Below are 13755 nucleotides of genomic sequence, written 5' to 3'. Positions count from 1 at the left end.
TTCGATTTTTATCTCCTTCTAACTGTGCACATTCATCATTGCAAATCCTGTCATTGTTGATCTCAACACATCAATTTAACACCTTAGCTGTCAAGAGACACTAAGATTCTGCAGAACCTCCAATCCCAAGTATTATAAATAAAACAGTGTTCTTTTAAAATCATTTGTTTTTCCAAAGTTTTTTTTTAAAGAAAGTTGAGGAAAGGGTCTGGCACGCAACTAGATCATGAGGAAGATGGCTGAGATTGTTTGTTAACAAGATGTGCTCAGAATGGGCAGGAGAATAAAACAAAATGCTTTTTCAGCAGACTAGTCGAGGTAGCCTGGGCCAATTCTACGACAGGGCTGTTCTCAGAGCGTTAACACTGCTGGCACGTTTTAACTCATATTTTAAGTAGAAAAATAAAATTAAAATAAATTCTCCATCAAAAGACTTCACAGCCAATTTCTTATTGTGGAACAATTGTCAATTTGCCAAATTACACTCAGCAAAACCCTACAAACAACAAATGTGACAAATGGCATTCTTGCCCACCCTCTCCCCCATCTATTCGGTGAGGGAGAGGGAGAGGCCACTTCTTCAAATAATGCCGTGCAGTCCTTTATAGTGACCCGAGGAGGCAGGCAAAGCCTTGGTTCAATATCTCACAAGCCTCTGGTAACTCGGCACCCCTCCGTATTCAAGATGGTGAGCTCCAGACCGGAAACCAACAACCTTCAGGCTGAGAGACAATGGCTTCAACCATTTAGCCCAACTCAGCTGGGATGGAGGTCAGTCAAGAAACCACAATGAAAGCAAAATATTTCCCAAGGGATGGAAGTGAAAAGTAACGTTAAATGTATAAAATCTTGGTTAGGCTGCAAGAGTACCCAGCACAGTTCTGGCATTAAGAAAAGGATATAAAAGCCTTGGCAAGGAAACAAATCAAGTGAACTCACAGAAGAGTAAAACACCCTTTGTAGATCAGCCTGAAGAAAGGTCCTGACCCAGAACATCACCTGTCCAATCCCTCCACAGATGCTGCCTGACCCGTCGAGTTACTCCTGCATCTTGTGTGGTGCTCGCAACTCCAGTATCTGTCATTCCTTGTGTCTCAACAGCAGAGAAGAGATGTACTTAACAAAATAAAACTCAAAATGCTGGAAATACTTAGCAGGTCTGTGGAGAATCGCAGCTTCGGGTTAATGGCCTGTCATTAAATCAGAAAAGATGAGCAGTCTCTGCACAAGAGAAAGCAGAGGATAGCTTGATAGAGATCTTCAAGAAAATCAATAGTTTTGATGGGACGGACCTAGGGTAAATATTTCCAGAAGGATGAGATCATATATATTAAGAGCATTGCTAATTTTTAATAAGGCATTCCCTATCGTGAGCAGATGACACTCCTCTGTACTAGCTTTCTGGCTTAAGTGGTTAATGAGGTCAATGAGTGGTGGGAGATTGCAACCAACCCTGATTCGACGAATGCAATCAACCTGGCGTGCACAATCAAATAAGATCAAATAGTACAAGTTGTCCTACAACTTTAGGCTACGCCGCCATATGCAAGAAGAAGAAGTAGTGGTCAATGTGCGATCTGCGGACTTGGTGCTTAGATGGGCAGGTGGGTGGGCAGTAAGGGAAGCCATCGACACCAGGGTTCTCTGTGCTCCCACAAGTTAATGGAGCCGTTACATTTTCTTCGAGAAGTCTCTTGAGAACATCCTTGTCTACCCGGTAGACACAAAAAAGCTGGGGTAACTCAGCGGGTCCAGGCAGCATCACTGGAGAAACGGAATAGGTGACGTTTCGGGTCGAGACCCTTCCTCAGACTGAGAGTCAGGGGAGAGGGAAACGAGAGACATGAAAAGGTACAAAGAACAAACGAATGAAAGGTATGTTAAAGGACAATTCAAAGCCAGCAATGATGACCAAGGAAAGGTGAAAGGGACCCTTGGGGCAAATAAAGGGGTACTTTGTAACTTTCTAATTTTTTTTAAAGAAGCACCTTATTTATTATAAACAAAGATCATAATGATCTATCATAGAAGGCTAAAATAGACCAAGATAAACTGCAAAATTCATTGGACTGACGTGGATTAAACTGCGGGAGGCTTCATGGGGATCGGGGTCTTATTCCTAAAATGGCGGAAGTGACGTTCCGTTGCGTTCCGATGCATACTACACATCAGTCCATTGGATTTCGTAGGAGTGGTCTATCTTGCTCCTCTCGTAATTTTGGTTCAAACTTTGTACAGACAGCACCCATAGTCAGGATGGAACGCGGGTCTCTGGCGCTGTGAGGCAGCAACTCTACCTCTGTACCACCGTGCCGCTAATTAGGGACGGACAATCAATGCTGACCTCGACAGTGATGCCCAAAGCCTGAAAATGAACAATTAAAAAGCTGATTGCAATTTGGGGCCATCGGGGATGTTGTCCTGGACACTGACATTGGTTGACTTATCCTATCAAAGAGCATTGATGGCATCGCTTGAAGCACTTGTTGCAGGCGGACCTCAACTCAATACTGTTGGTGAGAGTATGGTTCATGCTATGCAGTAGACCACACGCTTTGTGCGACACAGTGACGCAGCTGGTAGGGCTGCTGCCACACAGTGCCAGAGACCCAAGTTCGATCCTGACCTGGGGTGCTCTCTGTATGCTGTTTGCACCTTCTCCCTGTGACCGGTGGCTCCGCTTTCCTCCCACCTCCCAAAGACGTGTGGATTTGTAGTTTAATTGACATCTGAAAATGCCCATCGTGTGTAGAGAACAGATGCAAAAGTGGGATAACATAGAACTAGTGTGAAAGGGTGATCGATGTTCGGTGTGGGCTCGATGGGCCAAAGGGCCTGTTTCCCTGCTGTATCTTTCAATGGTTCAACATTGTCACGAATACACCTCACAATGAATTTCTTTTTGCATAGCTTGCACACACACGTCACTATATTTTGGCACCATTTACACAAAGAAATGGTCCAAAGTCCACATGCTGGATGTACCTGGAGCAATCTAGTTAAGCTCAAGAAAGCACCAGGGCCTCCTCCATCACCCTCCACCAGATCATCCCGTGAACTGACATCCCATTCCTTGCCCGACCGCCTTTGTGTCCCGGGGGCACCTCCTGCAGCCGACCTTGAAGGCGGGAGGCAATACCCCGATTCTTCCACCACGAGCTTACTCCTCTCATCTGTCGTCGCCAGCTGCTCCCTCTTCTGCAAACAACCTTTCCTCAAACAACCATTTCAATAAACTAACTGAAAACCAACAAAATCTGGAAACGAATGATGGGTGCAGAGATCCCAAAGGGGCCATTTATTCACTGTCAACAATGACACGTATGGATTCTTCAAATGTGCCAGGGTTATCACTGACCTAAAGAATGAGGAGAAGACTGGTTGGAAGTCAAGAATAGATGCGATCTTATCAAGGCAGTCAGTTAGGAACACTCCAATGAACCCTTCAACCACTGTCCTGGACACGAGACTCGGTGATTCCATTCGACAACAGAATTCTCCAACAAGGTCCAGTCTCATTAACATGCCCTGCCAAGATGGCTGCATGCCAACTGAAAAACTACAGGCCCTCTGCAGCAGATGGCATCCCTGTCAAAGCTTCACACCTTGGCAGAAGGAAACTTTAGTCACTTATAAATACAACAGGGAATTCAGAGGAACGTCCTTACCACAATAAAAGAAGAAGAATGTGGAACTCATTATCATATTGAGTGGATAAGGAGAATACTACAGACTTATTTTAGGAAAAAAACTACATTAACACACACGGGGGAAAGGATGATGAGAAATTGTCCATGGAGTTTGGATGAAGATGGGTAAACCTATGTAGAGCATCACAATGAATCCAAAGCAGTTGTTCTGAATAAATCCAGGACGTCTATGTTAAAGGGCTGTCCCACTTGGGCGACCTAATTGGCAAGTTTAGAAGAGTTTGAAAAAATGACATGTTGAAGACCTCCTTCGACTATGTTGAAGACCAGCTTTGACTAGCTACGACTAACTTTGGGGAAATTGGACATAGTGGAGAGTGAAGACTACCTCCTTCGATCTCCTTCCACCTCCCTTCGAGTATGATGAAGACTATCTACGACTACCTTCGACTACCCTACGACTAACATGCCGACCTACTACGACTAAACATACGAGTAAAAAAAGTATAGATTTTTTTCCATGGCGACCTTTGTTTACTCTCGGGCATTTTTTAACATACTGATAAAGCCGCCGCGGCCTAGCTGAGGTCTCGAGTACGCGGAGACCACTCTCGAGCATGAAGGAGAGTTACAAAGACCTCCTATGACCTCGTGTCGACCATGCTGCAAGTATGATTCGAGGGCAAACTCATCAGAACTCGTGGATTAGGTCGCCCAAGTGGGGCAGGCCCTTTAAGCTTCTGTTTTCAATTATAACCCTTCAACGCCATATAAACCAACCAAACATCTCTGAACTCCTAGGAATCAGTACCCACCTCTAAGAGTGGATCCGTGACTTTCTGACCAACAGACCACATAACGTTCATAAGTGATTGGAAAAGAATTAGGCCATTCGGCCCATCAAGTCTACTCCGCCATTCAATCATGGCTGATCTATCTTTCCCTCAACCCCATTCTCCTGCCTTCTCTCCATAACCCCTGACACCCGCACTAATCAAGAATCTCTACCTTAAAAATATCCATTGACGGCCTCCACAGCCTTCTGTGGCTGACACAATCAGTGAAGGTAGGTGACAACACGTCGTCCACAACTATTCTCAACCGGTGCCCCACAGTCCCCTACTATACCCCCTATACACTCAAGATTATGCAGCCAAATTCACCTCTAACACCATCTTCAAGTTCCCAGATGACACCACTGTGGTGGGCCGGATCATAAACAATGACAAGACGGAGTACAGGAAGCTGAGTAACATGGTGTAAGGCAAACAACCTCTCCCTCATCAAGATGAAGGAGCTAGTTATCGACTTCAGGAAGCCTGATGGAGTACATGTCCCAATCAGCATCAATGGAGCTGGAGTGAAAATGGTTGAGATTTACATCAAATACCTTGATGTAAATGTTACCAACAATCTGTGGTGGACAAACTACAATGAAGCGAGAGCCAAGAAGGTGCACCAACGCCTGTACTTCCTCAGGAAACGGAAAAAAGTGGCACGTCTCCAATATTTCTTACAAACATCTACAGATACGCAATAGAAAGCATACTAGTGGGATGCATCACAGCTTGGTTTGAGAACCTCACAGCCCAGTCCATCACACAGACAAGACTTACCACCATTGACTCTATCCACACTTCATTCTGCCTCCAAAAAGCAGTCAACATAATCAAAGACCTTTCCCACCCTGGTCATTCAATAGACAAAAGGTGCAGGAGTAGGCCATTCGGCCCTTCAAGCTAGCACCGTCATTCAATGTGATCATGGCTGATCATCCTCAATCAGTACCCCATTCCTGCCTTCTCCCCATATCCCCTGACTCCGCTATCTTCAAGAGCCCTATCTAGCTCTCTCTTGAAAGTATCCAGAGAACCGGCCTCCACCGCCCTCTGAGGCAGAGAATTCCACAGACTCACAACTCTCTGTGAGAAAAAGTGTTTCCTCATCACCGTTATAAATGGCTTAAACTTCTTCTCCCAACTCCCGTTAGACAGAAAATACAGAAGGTTTAAGACATGTCCTACCAGACTCAGGAATGGCTTGTTCCACTCTTATCTGGCTTCTGAATAGTCCTTCCACAAACTAGGGTATAGTCCAATTCAACTCTACCCTGAAGAAGGGTCTTGACCCAAAACATTACCTGTTCTTTTTCTCCAAAGATGCTGTCTGACTTGCTGAGTTACTCCTGCTTTTTGTGTCAGTCTTTAGTTTAAATCATCATCTAAGTTATTTCCCAATGAGGGAGAGTCCCACATCTCTACCCTCATTGTGGACACTTTGTCTCTAGTACTGTCGCACTATAATGTTGAGAACTACAGTGCCCTCAATAATGTTTGGGACAAAGGCCCATCATTTATTTATTTCCCTCTGTACTCCACAATTTGAGATTTATAATAGAAAAAAAATCACATGTGGTTAAAATGCACATTGTCAGATTTTAATAAAGGCCATTTTTATACATTTTGGTTTCACCATGTAGAAATTACAGCAGTGTTTATACATAACACCCCCCCCCCCCCCCCATTTCAGGGCACCATAATGTTTGGGACACAGCAATGTCATGTAAATGAAAGTAGTCATGTTTAGTAATTTGTTGCATATCCTTTGCATGCAATGACCGCTTGAAGTCTGTGATTCATGGACATCACCAGTTGCTCGGTGTCTTCTCTGCCAGGCATGTATTGCAGCCATCTTTAGATTATGCTTGGGTTGGGGGCTAGCCCCCTTCAGTTTTCTCTTCAGCATCGGGTGATTGACTTGGCCACTCAAGAATTGACCATTTTTTAACAGTGAAAAACTCCTTTGTTGCTTTAGCAGTATGTTTGGGATCATTGTCTTGCTGTGGAATGAACCGCCGGCCATGAGATTTGAGGCATTTGTTTGAACTTGAGCAGAAAGGATGTGTCTATACACTTCAGAATTCATTATGCTACTACCATCAGCAGTTGCATCATCAATGAAGATAAGTGAGGTCCTGATGTTGATAAACAGCAATAAACGTTTCCAAAGGTGATGGAAAGACTGGAGGAAAGACTAGGTGCTGAAGAGCTCTCTTATACCTGCATTAAGGAGGCAATTAAACACACCTGAGCAATTACAAACACATGTGAAGCCATGTGTCCCAAACATTATGGTGCCCTGAAATGGGTGGACTATGTATAAACACTGCTGTAATTTCTACATGGTGAAACCAAAATGTATAAAAATATAACCTTTAATAAAATCTGACAATGTGCACTTTAACCACATGTGATTTTTCTATTACAAATCTCAAATTGTGGAGTACAGAGGCAAATAAATAAATGATGGGTCTTTGTCCCAAACATTATAGAGGGTCCTGTATATTTGCAAAAGGCCTAATACAATTACAATTCCTTATTCCTCCAACCTATTCTAAAGTGACATTTTATTTCCTATGCGCTCTGTCCCTGGGTACATGGTATTTTATATGCCAACATTCGCAGATCCCTTTATGCACTAGTTTCTCGTCGATTATGAAGTCTTATTTTCGATCTTTTTCTATCAATGTAAATAACAGCATTGTTTCTGCACTGATCTATCACCACCTTGCCCACTCACCTAACTCTCCCTTCTCACAGCTCAATTTTCCAGTTAGCTTTGTATTCTTCAGCAAACATCACATGAAGGTAAGAGAGAAAAACACATCCAGGAACCCAGCATGGATCGTTGTGGCACCTCACCTGTGTTAGTCTTCTAACCTGAAATTGTCCCATATCATTCTGATATCTGTGCTTTAAGCAATCTTTTTCATCCTAGTATGTTTTTCTCAACATTCTGATTATGTAACAACTTTGTAATTGAACTGCACAGCGTAGAAACAAGCCCTTCAGCCCATCGTGTCCCTGCTGGCATTGCCCATCTACACTAATCCCATATGCCCGCATTAGATGGCTACCCTTCTGTCTTGTCTTTCCAAGTTCCCATCTAAATCTCTTAAATACAGTGCCTGCATCTGATTTCAGCATGATTTTACACAGAGAGTAGTGGGGCCTGGAACGCATTGCCAGGAGGTGGTGGTGGAGGCAGATACAATAATGGTGTTTAAGAGGCTTTTAGATACTGAAGGCACATGGAAGTGCAGGGAATAGTGGGTTGCGAATAATGCACAGGCAGGTGAGATCAGTTTAACGTGGCATCATGTCTGGCACAGACATAGTATACAGTTCTACATTCTATGTTCTATATCACTGACATTCAAACCCAAGTCATTAATACATGTCAAAAGCAACAAGGGTCTTAGCACTAATCCATGTGGTTCACCACTGGTCACAGACTTTCAACCTTTCACCACGGCACTCTGTGTGTTGTCACCAAGCCACATTTTCTATCTGATTAGCCAGCTTCCCTTAGATCATAGGTGCCTGAACCTGGGCCTTGAGGGTGGCATGGTGGTGCAGCGGTAGAGTTGCTACCTTACAGTGCCAGGGATCCTGGTTCGATCCTAACAACGGGTGCTGTCTGTACGGAGTTTGTATGTTCTGCGCGGGTTTCCTTCAGGAACTCCGGTTTCCTCCCACGCTCCAAAGACATACTTTGTAGGTTAATTGGCTTGGCATAATTGTAAATTATCCGTAGTGTGTGTGTAGGATAGTGTCAGCGTGCGGGGATCGCTGGTCGGTGCAGACTCGGTGTGCCAAAGGGCCTGTTTCCGCGCTGTATCTCTAAACTAAACTACAGACCAAGCTAATATGCAAGATCTTGTCGAAGCCTTACTAAACAAAAGAGGCAACATCGACTTTCCTGCCTTCATCAATCTTATTAGTTACCTTCTCAAATTAATGGGACAGGATTTTCCCCCATACAATGCCAGGTTGACTATCCTTGATCAACCACTGAATTTCCAAATGTACACAAGATTCTAAACCTTGTGATGTACTCTATTAGTGTACCTACCTCTGATATGAGGCTCACTGGCATCTTATCAAAGATCTTTTCAAACTGACACACGATATTCAGTGATTTCCCATTCTCTATCCTATTATTACATCTTCAATAAACTCTTTATTAAATTTGCCAAGCGCTGACAACAATTTATTAATTCCACATTAATGCCCTCAGGTGCTTTGTATTTTTTTCTAAGAATCACATTGAAGCATCGGATAAATGCAAGTTCATTTTTAACATAGAGGTCGGGGATGCTAATCTCACTCTTGAGGCTTCGATACATTCAGATTGTCTTCTCCAGTGGAGTACTGATTGGCAACAGCATTCTCGGAGATGTCAACGCTCAAAAATGAAAAAGAACAATGAAGAAAAAATAATTTTAAAAAACAGGAGCCAATGTTGCGAAAAAAAGGTTGATGCTTATAGAACTTTGCCATCTACCAATGTTCCTACACTGTCTGTGATTCCACTTCAAGTGTATTTCACTGGTTGCAAGGAGGTTGTAAGGAGGAAGAGATAGCGGAGGTGTTGACTAGGGGGATATATATCAGCTCTCCTAAGGTCTCCACTATTTACTCTATATGGCGTACCAGAATTTGACTTCCCAAAGTCCAGTGCCTCAGTCAGTGTTCAAGGAGCTGCAGTAACACACACCATCCTCAGTGTCTATTGACTTGTAGTCAGATGTAAATGCAGCCCAGTCCATCTCGCAAACCAGCAGCTCCCCTGTCAATACTTCTCGCTGCCTCGGGAAAGCAGCCAATAGAATCAAGGACACACTTACTTTTCAGTCATATCTCCTCACTCCTCCTGTCAGGCAGATGCCACAAATGTTTGACAGCACCTACCAACAAATTGAAGTACAGCTTCATCCCTGCTGTTATCAGACTCTTGAACGGACTTCTTATATATTATGGATGAATTCCTGATCTTCCAATCTACCTTTCTGCAGCCCTTGAAATTTTCTTAACTGCACTTTCTCCGCAGCTGTAACACAGTATATTCTGCACTCCGTTTTCTCTGTTTTGCTCTACCCATTGTACTCATGTACGGCATAGATACTCTTGTGCCTGGATAGCATGCAAAAGAAGCTTTTTCACTGCATCTCGATACACATGACAATAATAAACCAATATCAATATCTGAGGTGATGCTGTCGCTAATTGATCCCAGTTATCCTCAGACTTTTAGACTTCAGATACAGCGTGGAAACAGACCCTTCGGCCCACCCAGTCCACTCCAACCAGTGATCACTCCAGTACACTATCCCACACACTCGGGACAATCTACAATTTTTACTGAAGCCAATTAACCTACAAACCTGTACGTGTTTGGAGTGTGAGAAGAAACCGGAGCACCCGGAGAAAACCAATGCGGTCACAGGAAGAATGTACAAACTCCGTACAAACAGCACCCGTAGTGAGGATTGAACCTGTGCCTCTGGCGCTGTGAGGCAGCCACACTACCGCTACGCCACTGTGCCGCCCAGCCTCAATATAAAGAATTGTAATACTCAATGTCCCATCATCCAGAACGCTGCAGCGACGCACTCTCCCCAGTCTGTCCCAACATCTGAGGGCCTAGTGTTCCCATATCCAGGGCCCGTTGTATGCTATCACTTCCTGTCTCCAGTATCCCCAGGGACTAAAGTCACTCACTGTGTGTAGCTTGTCCCCAGTATCGGTGGGACTGCTATACGGTCTCAGTGTCCAAGAGGCTGTAGAAACCCTCAGTCTCCAGTCTGTCCCGTTATCCGAAGGGCTGCTTCAATATGTTGTCCCCGGTGTCCCCCGCTATCTGAGGGGATGCAGTCACTCACTGTCTCGGCCCGGCATGGTATTTCAGAGTCAGCTGTCACTCTTTGTCCAAGTCAGTCCCTGTATCTGAGGGGCAGTCGCTCAAAGTGCCGCACCGTCCCATATCTAAGGGGCACACACCCCAGCCTGCCCCGGTATCTGATTGCAGTCACTCACTGTCCAGGGTCTGTAGCTCTCTCCGAGGGGCTACTATCGCTCTCTGTCCCGGGTCTATCCCAGAATCCGATGGACCGCTCACGCACAGTCCCACTGATTGAGGGGCTACAGTCAGCCTCCGTCCAGGCCTTACCCGGTGACTGAGGGACAGTCACTCACTGAGTGTGGAAACAGGCCTTTCGGCCCAACTTGCCCACACCGACCATCATGCCCCATCCACATTTGTCCCACCTGACATCATCCTGATGTCTAAGGGGCTGTTGTCACGCAGTCCCAGGTCAATCCCAGTGACTGTTCAAGAAGGAACTGCAGATGCTGGAAAATCGAAGGTAGTGTCTGAGTCTGAAGAAGGGTTTCGGCCCGAAACGTTGCCTATTTCCTTCGCTCCATAGATGCTGCCGCACCCGCTGAGTTTCTCCAGCACTTTTGTCTACCTTCCATCCCAGTGATTGAAGGGCTGTAGTCATTCTATGTCCCAGGTCTGTTTGAACATCTGAGGGGGCTGACACTGTCCTGTCCCAGTGACTGAAGGGCTGCAGTTACTCTCTGTCCAGAGTCAGTCCCAGAGTCAGTCCCAGTATCCGAGGGGGCTGCTGTCACGTACAGTCCCGGGTCAGTCTCAGAACGTGAGGGGCTGCAGTTTCTCACTGTCACGGGTCAGTCCCTGTAACTCAGGGGCTGTTATCACTGGCTGTCCTTGGTCAATCCTAGTATGTGAGGGACTGCAGACATTCACTGTCCCGGGTCAGCCCCGGTATCTGAGGGGCAGCAGTCACTCTGTCCTGGACATAGCCCGAGGAGGTTGCTGCCACCTGCTGTCCCAGGTCAGTCCCAGTATCCGGGGGGCGGAGGGTGTGCAGTCACTGTGTCCCGGGTCAGTCCCAGTATCCGAGAGTCTGCAGTTACTCTGTCCCGGGACATTGCCCCAGGAGGCTGCTGTCATAAGGTCATAAGTGATAGGAGCAGAATTAGGCTATTCGGCCCATCAAGTCTACTCCGCCATTCAATCATGGCTGATCTATCTCACCCTCCTAACCCCATTCTCCTGCCTTCTCCACATAACCCCTGACACCTGTACAAATCAAGAATCTATCTATCTCTGCATTAAAAATATCCATTGACTTGACCTCCATAGCCTTCTGTGGCAATGATTTCCACAGATTCACCACCCTCTGACTAAAGAAATTACTCATCTCCTTCCTAAACCAACATCCTTAAATTCGGAGGCTGATCTCTAGTCCTCAACTCTCCCACTAGTAGAAACATCCTCTCCACATCCACTCTATCCAAGCCTTTCACTTTTCGGTACGTTGCAATGAGGTCCCCCCCCCCCTCATTCTTCTAAACTCCAGCGAGTACAGGCCCAGTGTCGTCAAACGCTCATCATATGTTAACCCACTCATTCCTGGGATTATTCTTGTAAACCTCCTCTGGACCCTCTCCAGAGCCAGCACATCCTTCCTCAGATATGATGCCCAAAATTGCTGACAATACTGTAAATGCAGCCTGACCAGCGCCTATGCAGCCTCAGTATTAATCCCTGTTTTTGATTTCTAACCGGCTGTCCTGGATCATTCCCAGGACCTGGGGGTCCCCACTGTCCCGAGTCAGTCCCAGTGTATGAGGGGCTACAGTTACTCTATCGGGGGTCACTGCCCGAGGGTCTGCATTCACTCTGTCCCTGGTCAGTCCTGGTATCTGAGGAGCTGCAGTCAGTCACCCTCTATCCTGGGTCACTGCCCCCAGGGGGCTGCTTGTCTCGGGTCAGTCCCCCCAGGGGGCTGCTTGTCTCGGGTCAGTCCCAGTATCCGAAAAGGTTGTTGCCACCAGCTGTCCCAGGTCAGTCCTGGTAACCGGGGGGCCACAGTCATTCATTGTACCGGGTCAGTCCCAGTATATGAGGGACTGTCCAAGGAATCTGCTGTCATCGGTTGTTCCTGGTCTGTCCCAGTATAGGGGGAGGGGGGGGGGGGGGGGGTGGGCTGCTGCTGCAGTCACTCTGTCCGGGGCCAGTCCCAGTATCCGGGGGGAAGGGGAAGGAGGGGGGGGGAAGGGGGGGTGCAGTCATTCTGTCCCGGTATCTGAGGATCTGCAGTCACTCTGTCTCGGGTCAGTCCCAGTATAGGGGGGGAAGGGGAGGGGGGTTGCAGTCATTCTGTCCCGGTATCTGAGGATCTGCAGTCACTCTGGCCGAGGCCAGTCCCAGTATCCGGGGGGAAGGGGAAGGGGAAGGGGAGGGGGGGAGGGGTGTGCAGTCACTCTGTCTCGGGTCAGTCCCAGTATCCGGGGGGAAGGGGAAGGAGGGGGTGTGTGCAGTCATTCTGTCCCGGTATCTGAGGATCTGCAGTCACTCTGTCTCGGGTCAGTCCCAGTGTCCGGGGGGAAGGGGTGCTGCAGTAATTCTGCAGACACTGCTGTCCCGGGCCCGGCCCCGCTCACGTACCTGCAGGTCTGGCCGTGCCGCTGCTCCTGGTGCCCGGGCCCTGGGTGCGGGTGCGGGCCAGGGAGAGCTCGGTGGACGGGGCAGGCCCCGGGACTCGGCTCCGCTCCGCTCCGGTCTCCGCCATCACTCACGTGGGCCGCGGCAAGGAGGCGGCCGCTGTCGCACCCGAGCGGCTCGATGTGGGCCCGGCCTGGCCTGGCCTGGCGGAGCGGGGAGAGGAGGTTTAAGGATGGGGGGGGGGGAGGGTAGAATATGGGGAATGAGGTAGAATGGAGAGGGTAGGAACGGCGGGGCACCGGGGTGGAGGAGTGAAGGAGAGGGGGGTGATGGAGGAGGAGGGGGTGGAGGAGAGGGGGGGAGGAGGAGGGGGGAGAGGGGTGGAGGAGGAGGGGGGAGAGGGGTGGAGGAGGAGGGGGGAGAGGGCGGTAGAAGGAGGGGGTGGAGGAGGGAGGAGGAGGAGGAGGGGGGGGGGTGGAGGAGAGGGGTGGAGGAGGATGGGGGGGGGGGGAGAGGGGGTTGGAGGAGGAGGGGGTGGAGGAAAGGGGCAGTGGAGAAGAGGGGGGAGGTGAGGGGTGGAGAGGGTGTGGAGGTGAGGAAAGGGGGAACGGGAGAGGGGGATGGGGTGGTGGAGGCGAGGGGGGAACGGAACGAGGGGTGGAGAGGCTGGGCAGAGGAGAGGGGGAATGGAGGAGGGGTGGGGTGGAGGATAGGCAGGGTGTAGGAGAGGGGGGAATGGAAGATAGGGGGGTGGAGCAGTGGGGGATGGAGGAGAGGGAATGGGGAT

The 13755-nt window shown here is 47.9% G+C and overlaps 1 protein-coding gene across 2 annotated transcripts in view; it reads right to left on the bottom strand.

Annotated features, from left to right (window-relative positions):
• The window catches only part of dph1 (diphthamide biosynthesis 1), a 683707-nt gene extending 670424 nt beyond the window's left edge, over positions 1-13283 (bottom strand). Inside the window, exon 1 of one of the 2 annotated variants that reach the window (XM_033045748.1) lies at positions 12972-13283. In XM_033045748.1, the coding sequence (XP_032901639.1) occupies positions 12972-13095 (124 nt within the window). In that variant the 5' untranslated portion in view covers positions 13096-13283. The remainder of the gene's footprint in view (positions 1-12971) is intronic. The other variant, XM_033045747.1, reaches the window with a different exon arrangement.
• Between the last annotated feature and the right edge of the window lie 472 nt (positions 13284-13755).

The sequence above is a fragment of the Amblyraja radiata genome, chromosome 28 (genome assembly GCF_010909765.2).
Source record: "Amblyraja radiata isolate CabotCenter1 chromosome 28, sAmbRad1.1.pri, whole genome shotgun sequence".
Taxonomy (NCBI): Eukaryota; Metazoa; Chordata; class Chondrichthyes; order Rajiformes; family Rajidae; genus Amblyraja; species Amblyraja radiata.
Note: the sequence above shows the minus strand (reverse complement) of the source record. Positions and strands in the feature narration are given on the sequence as shown.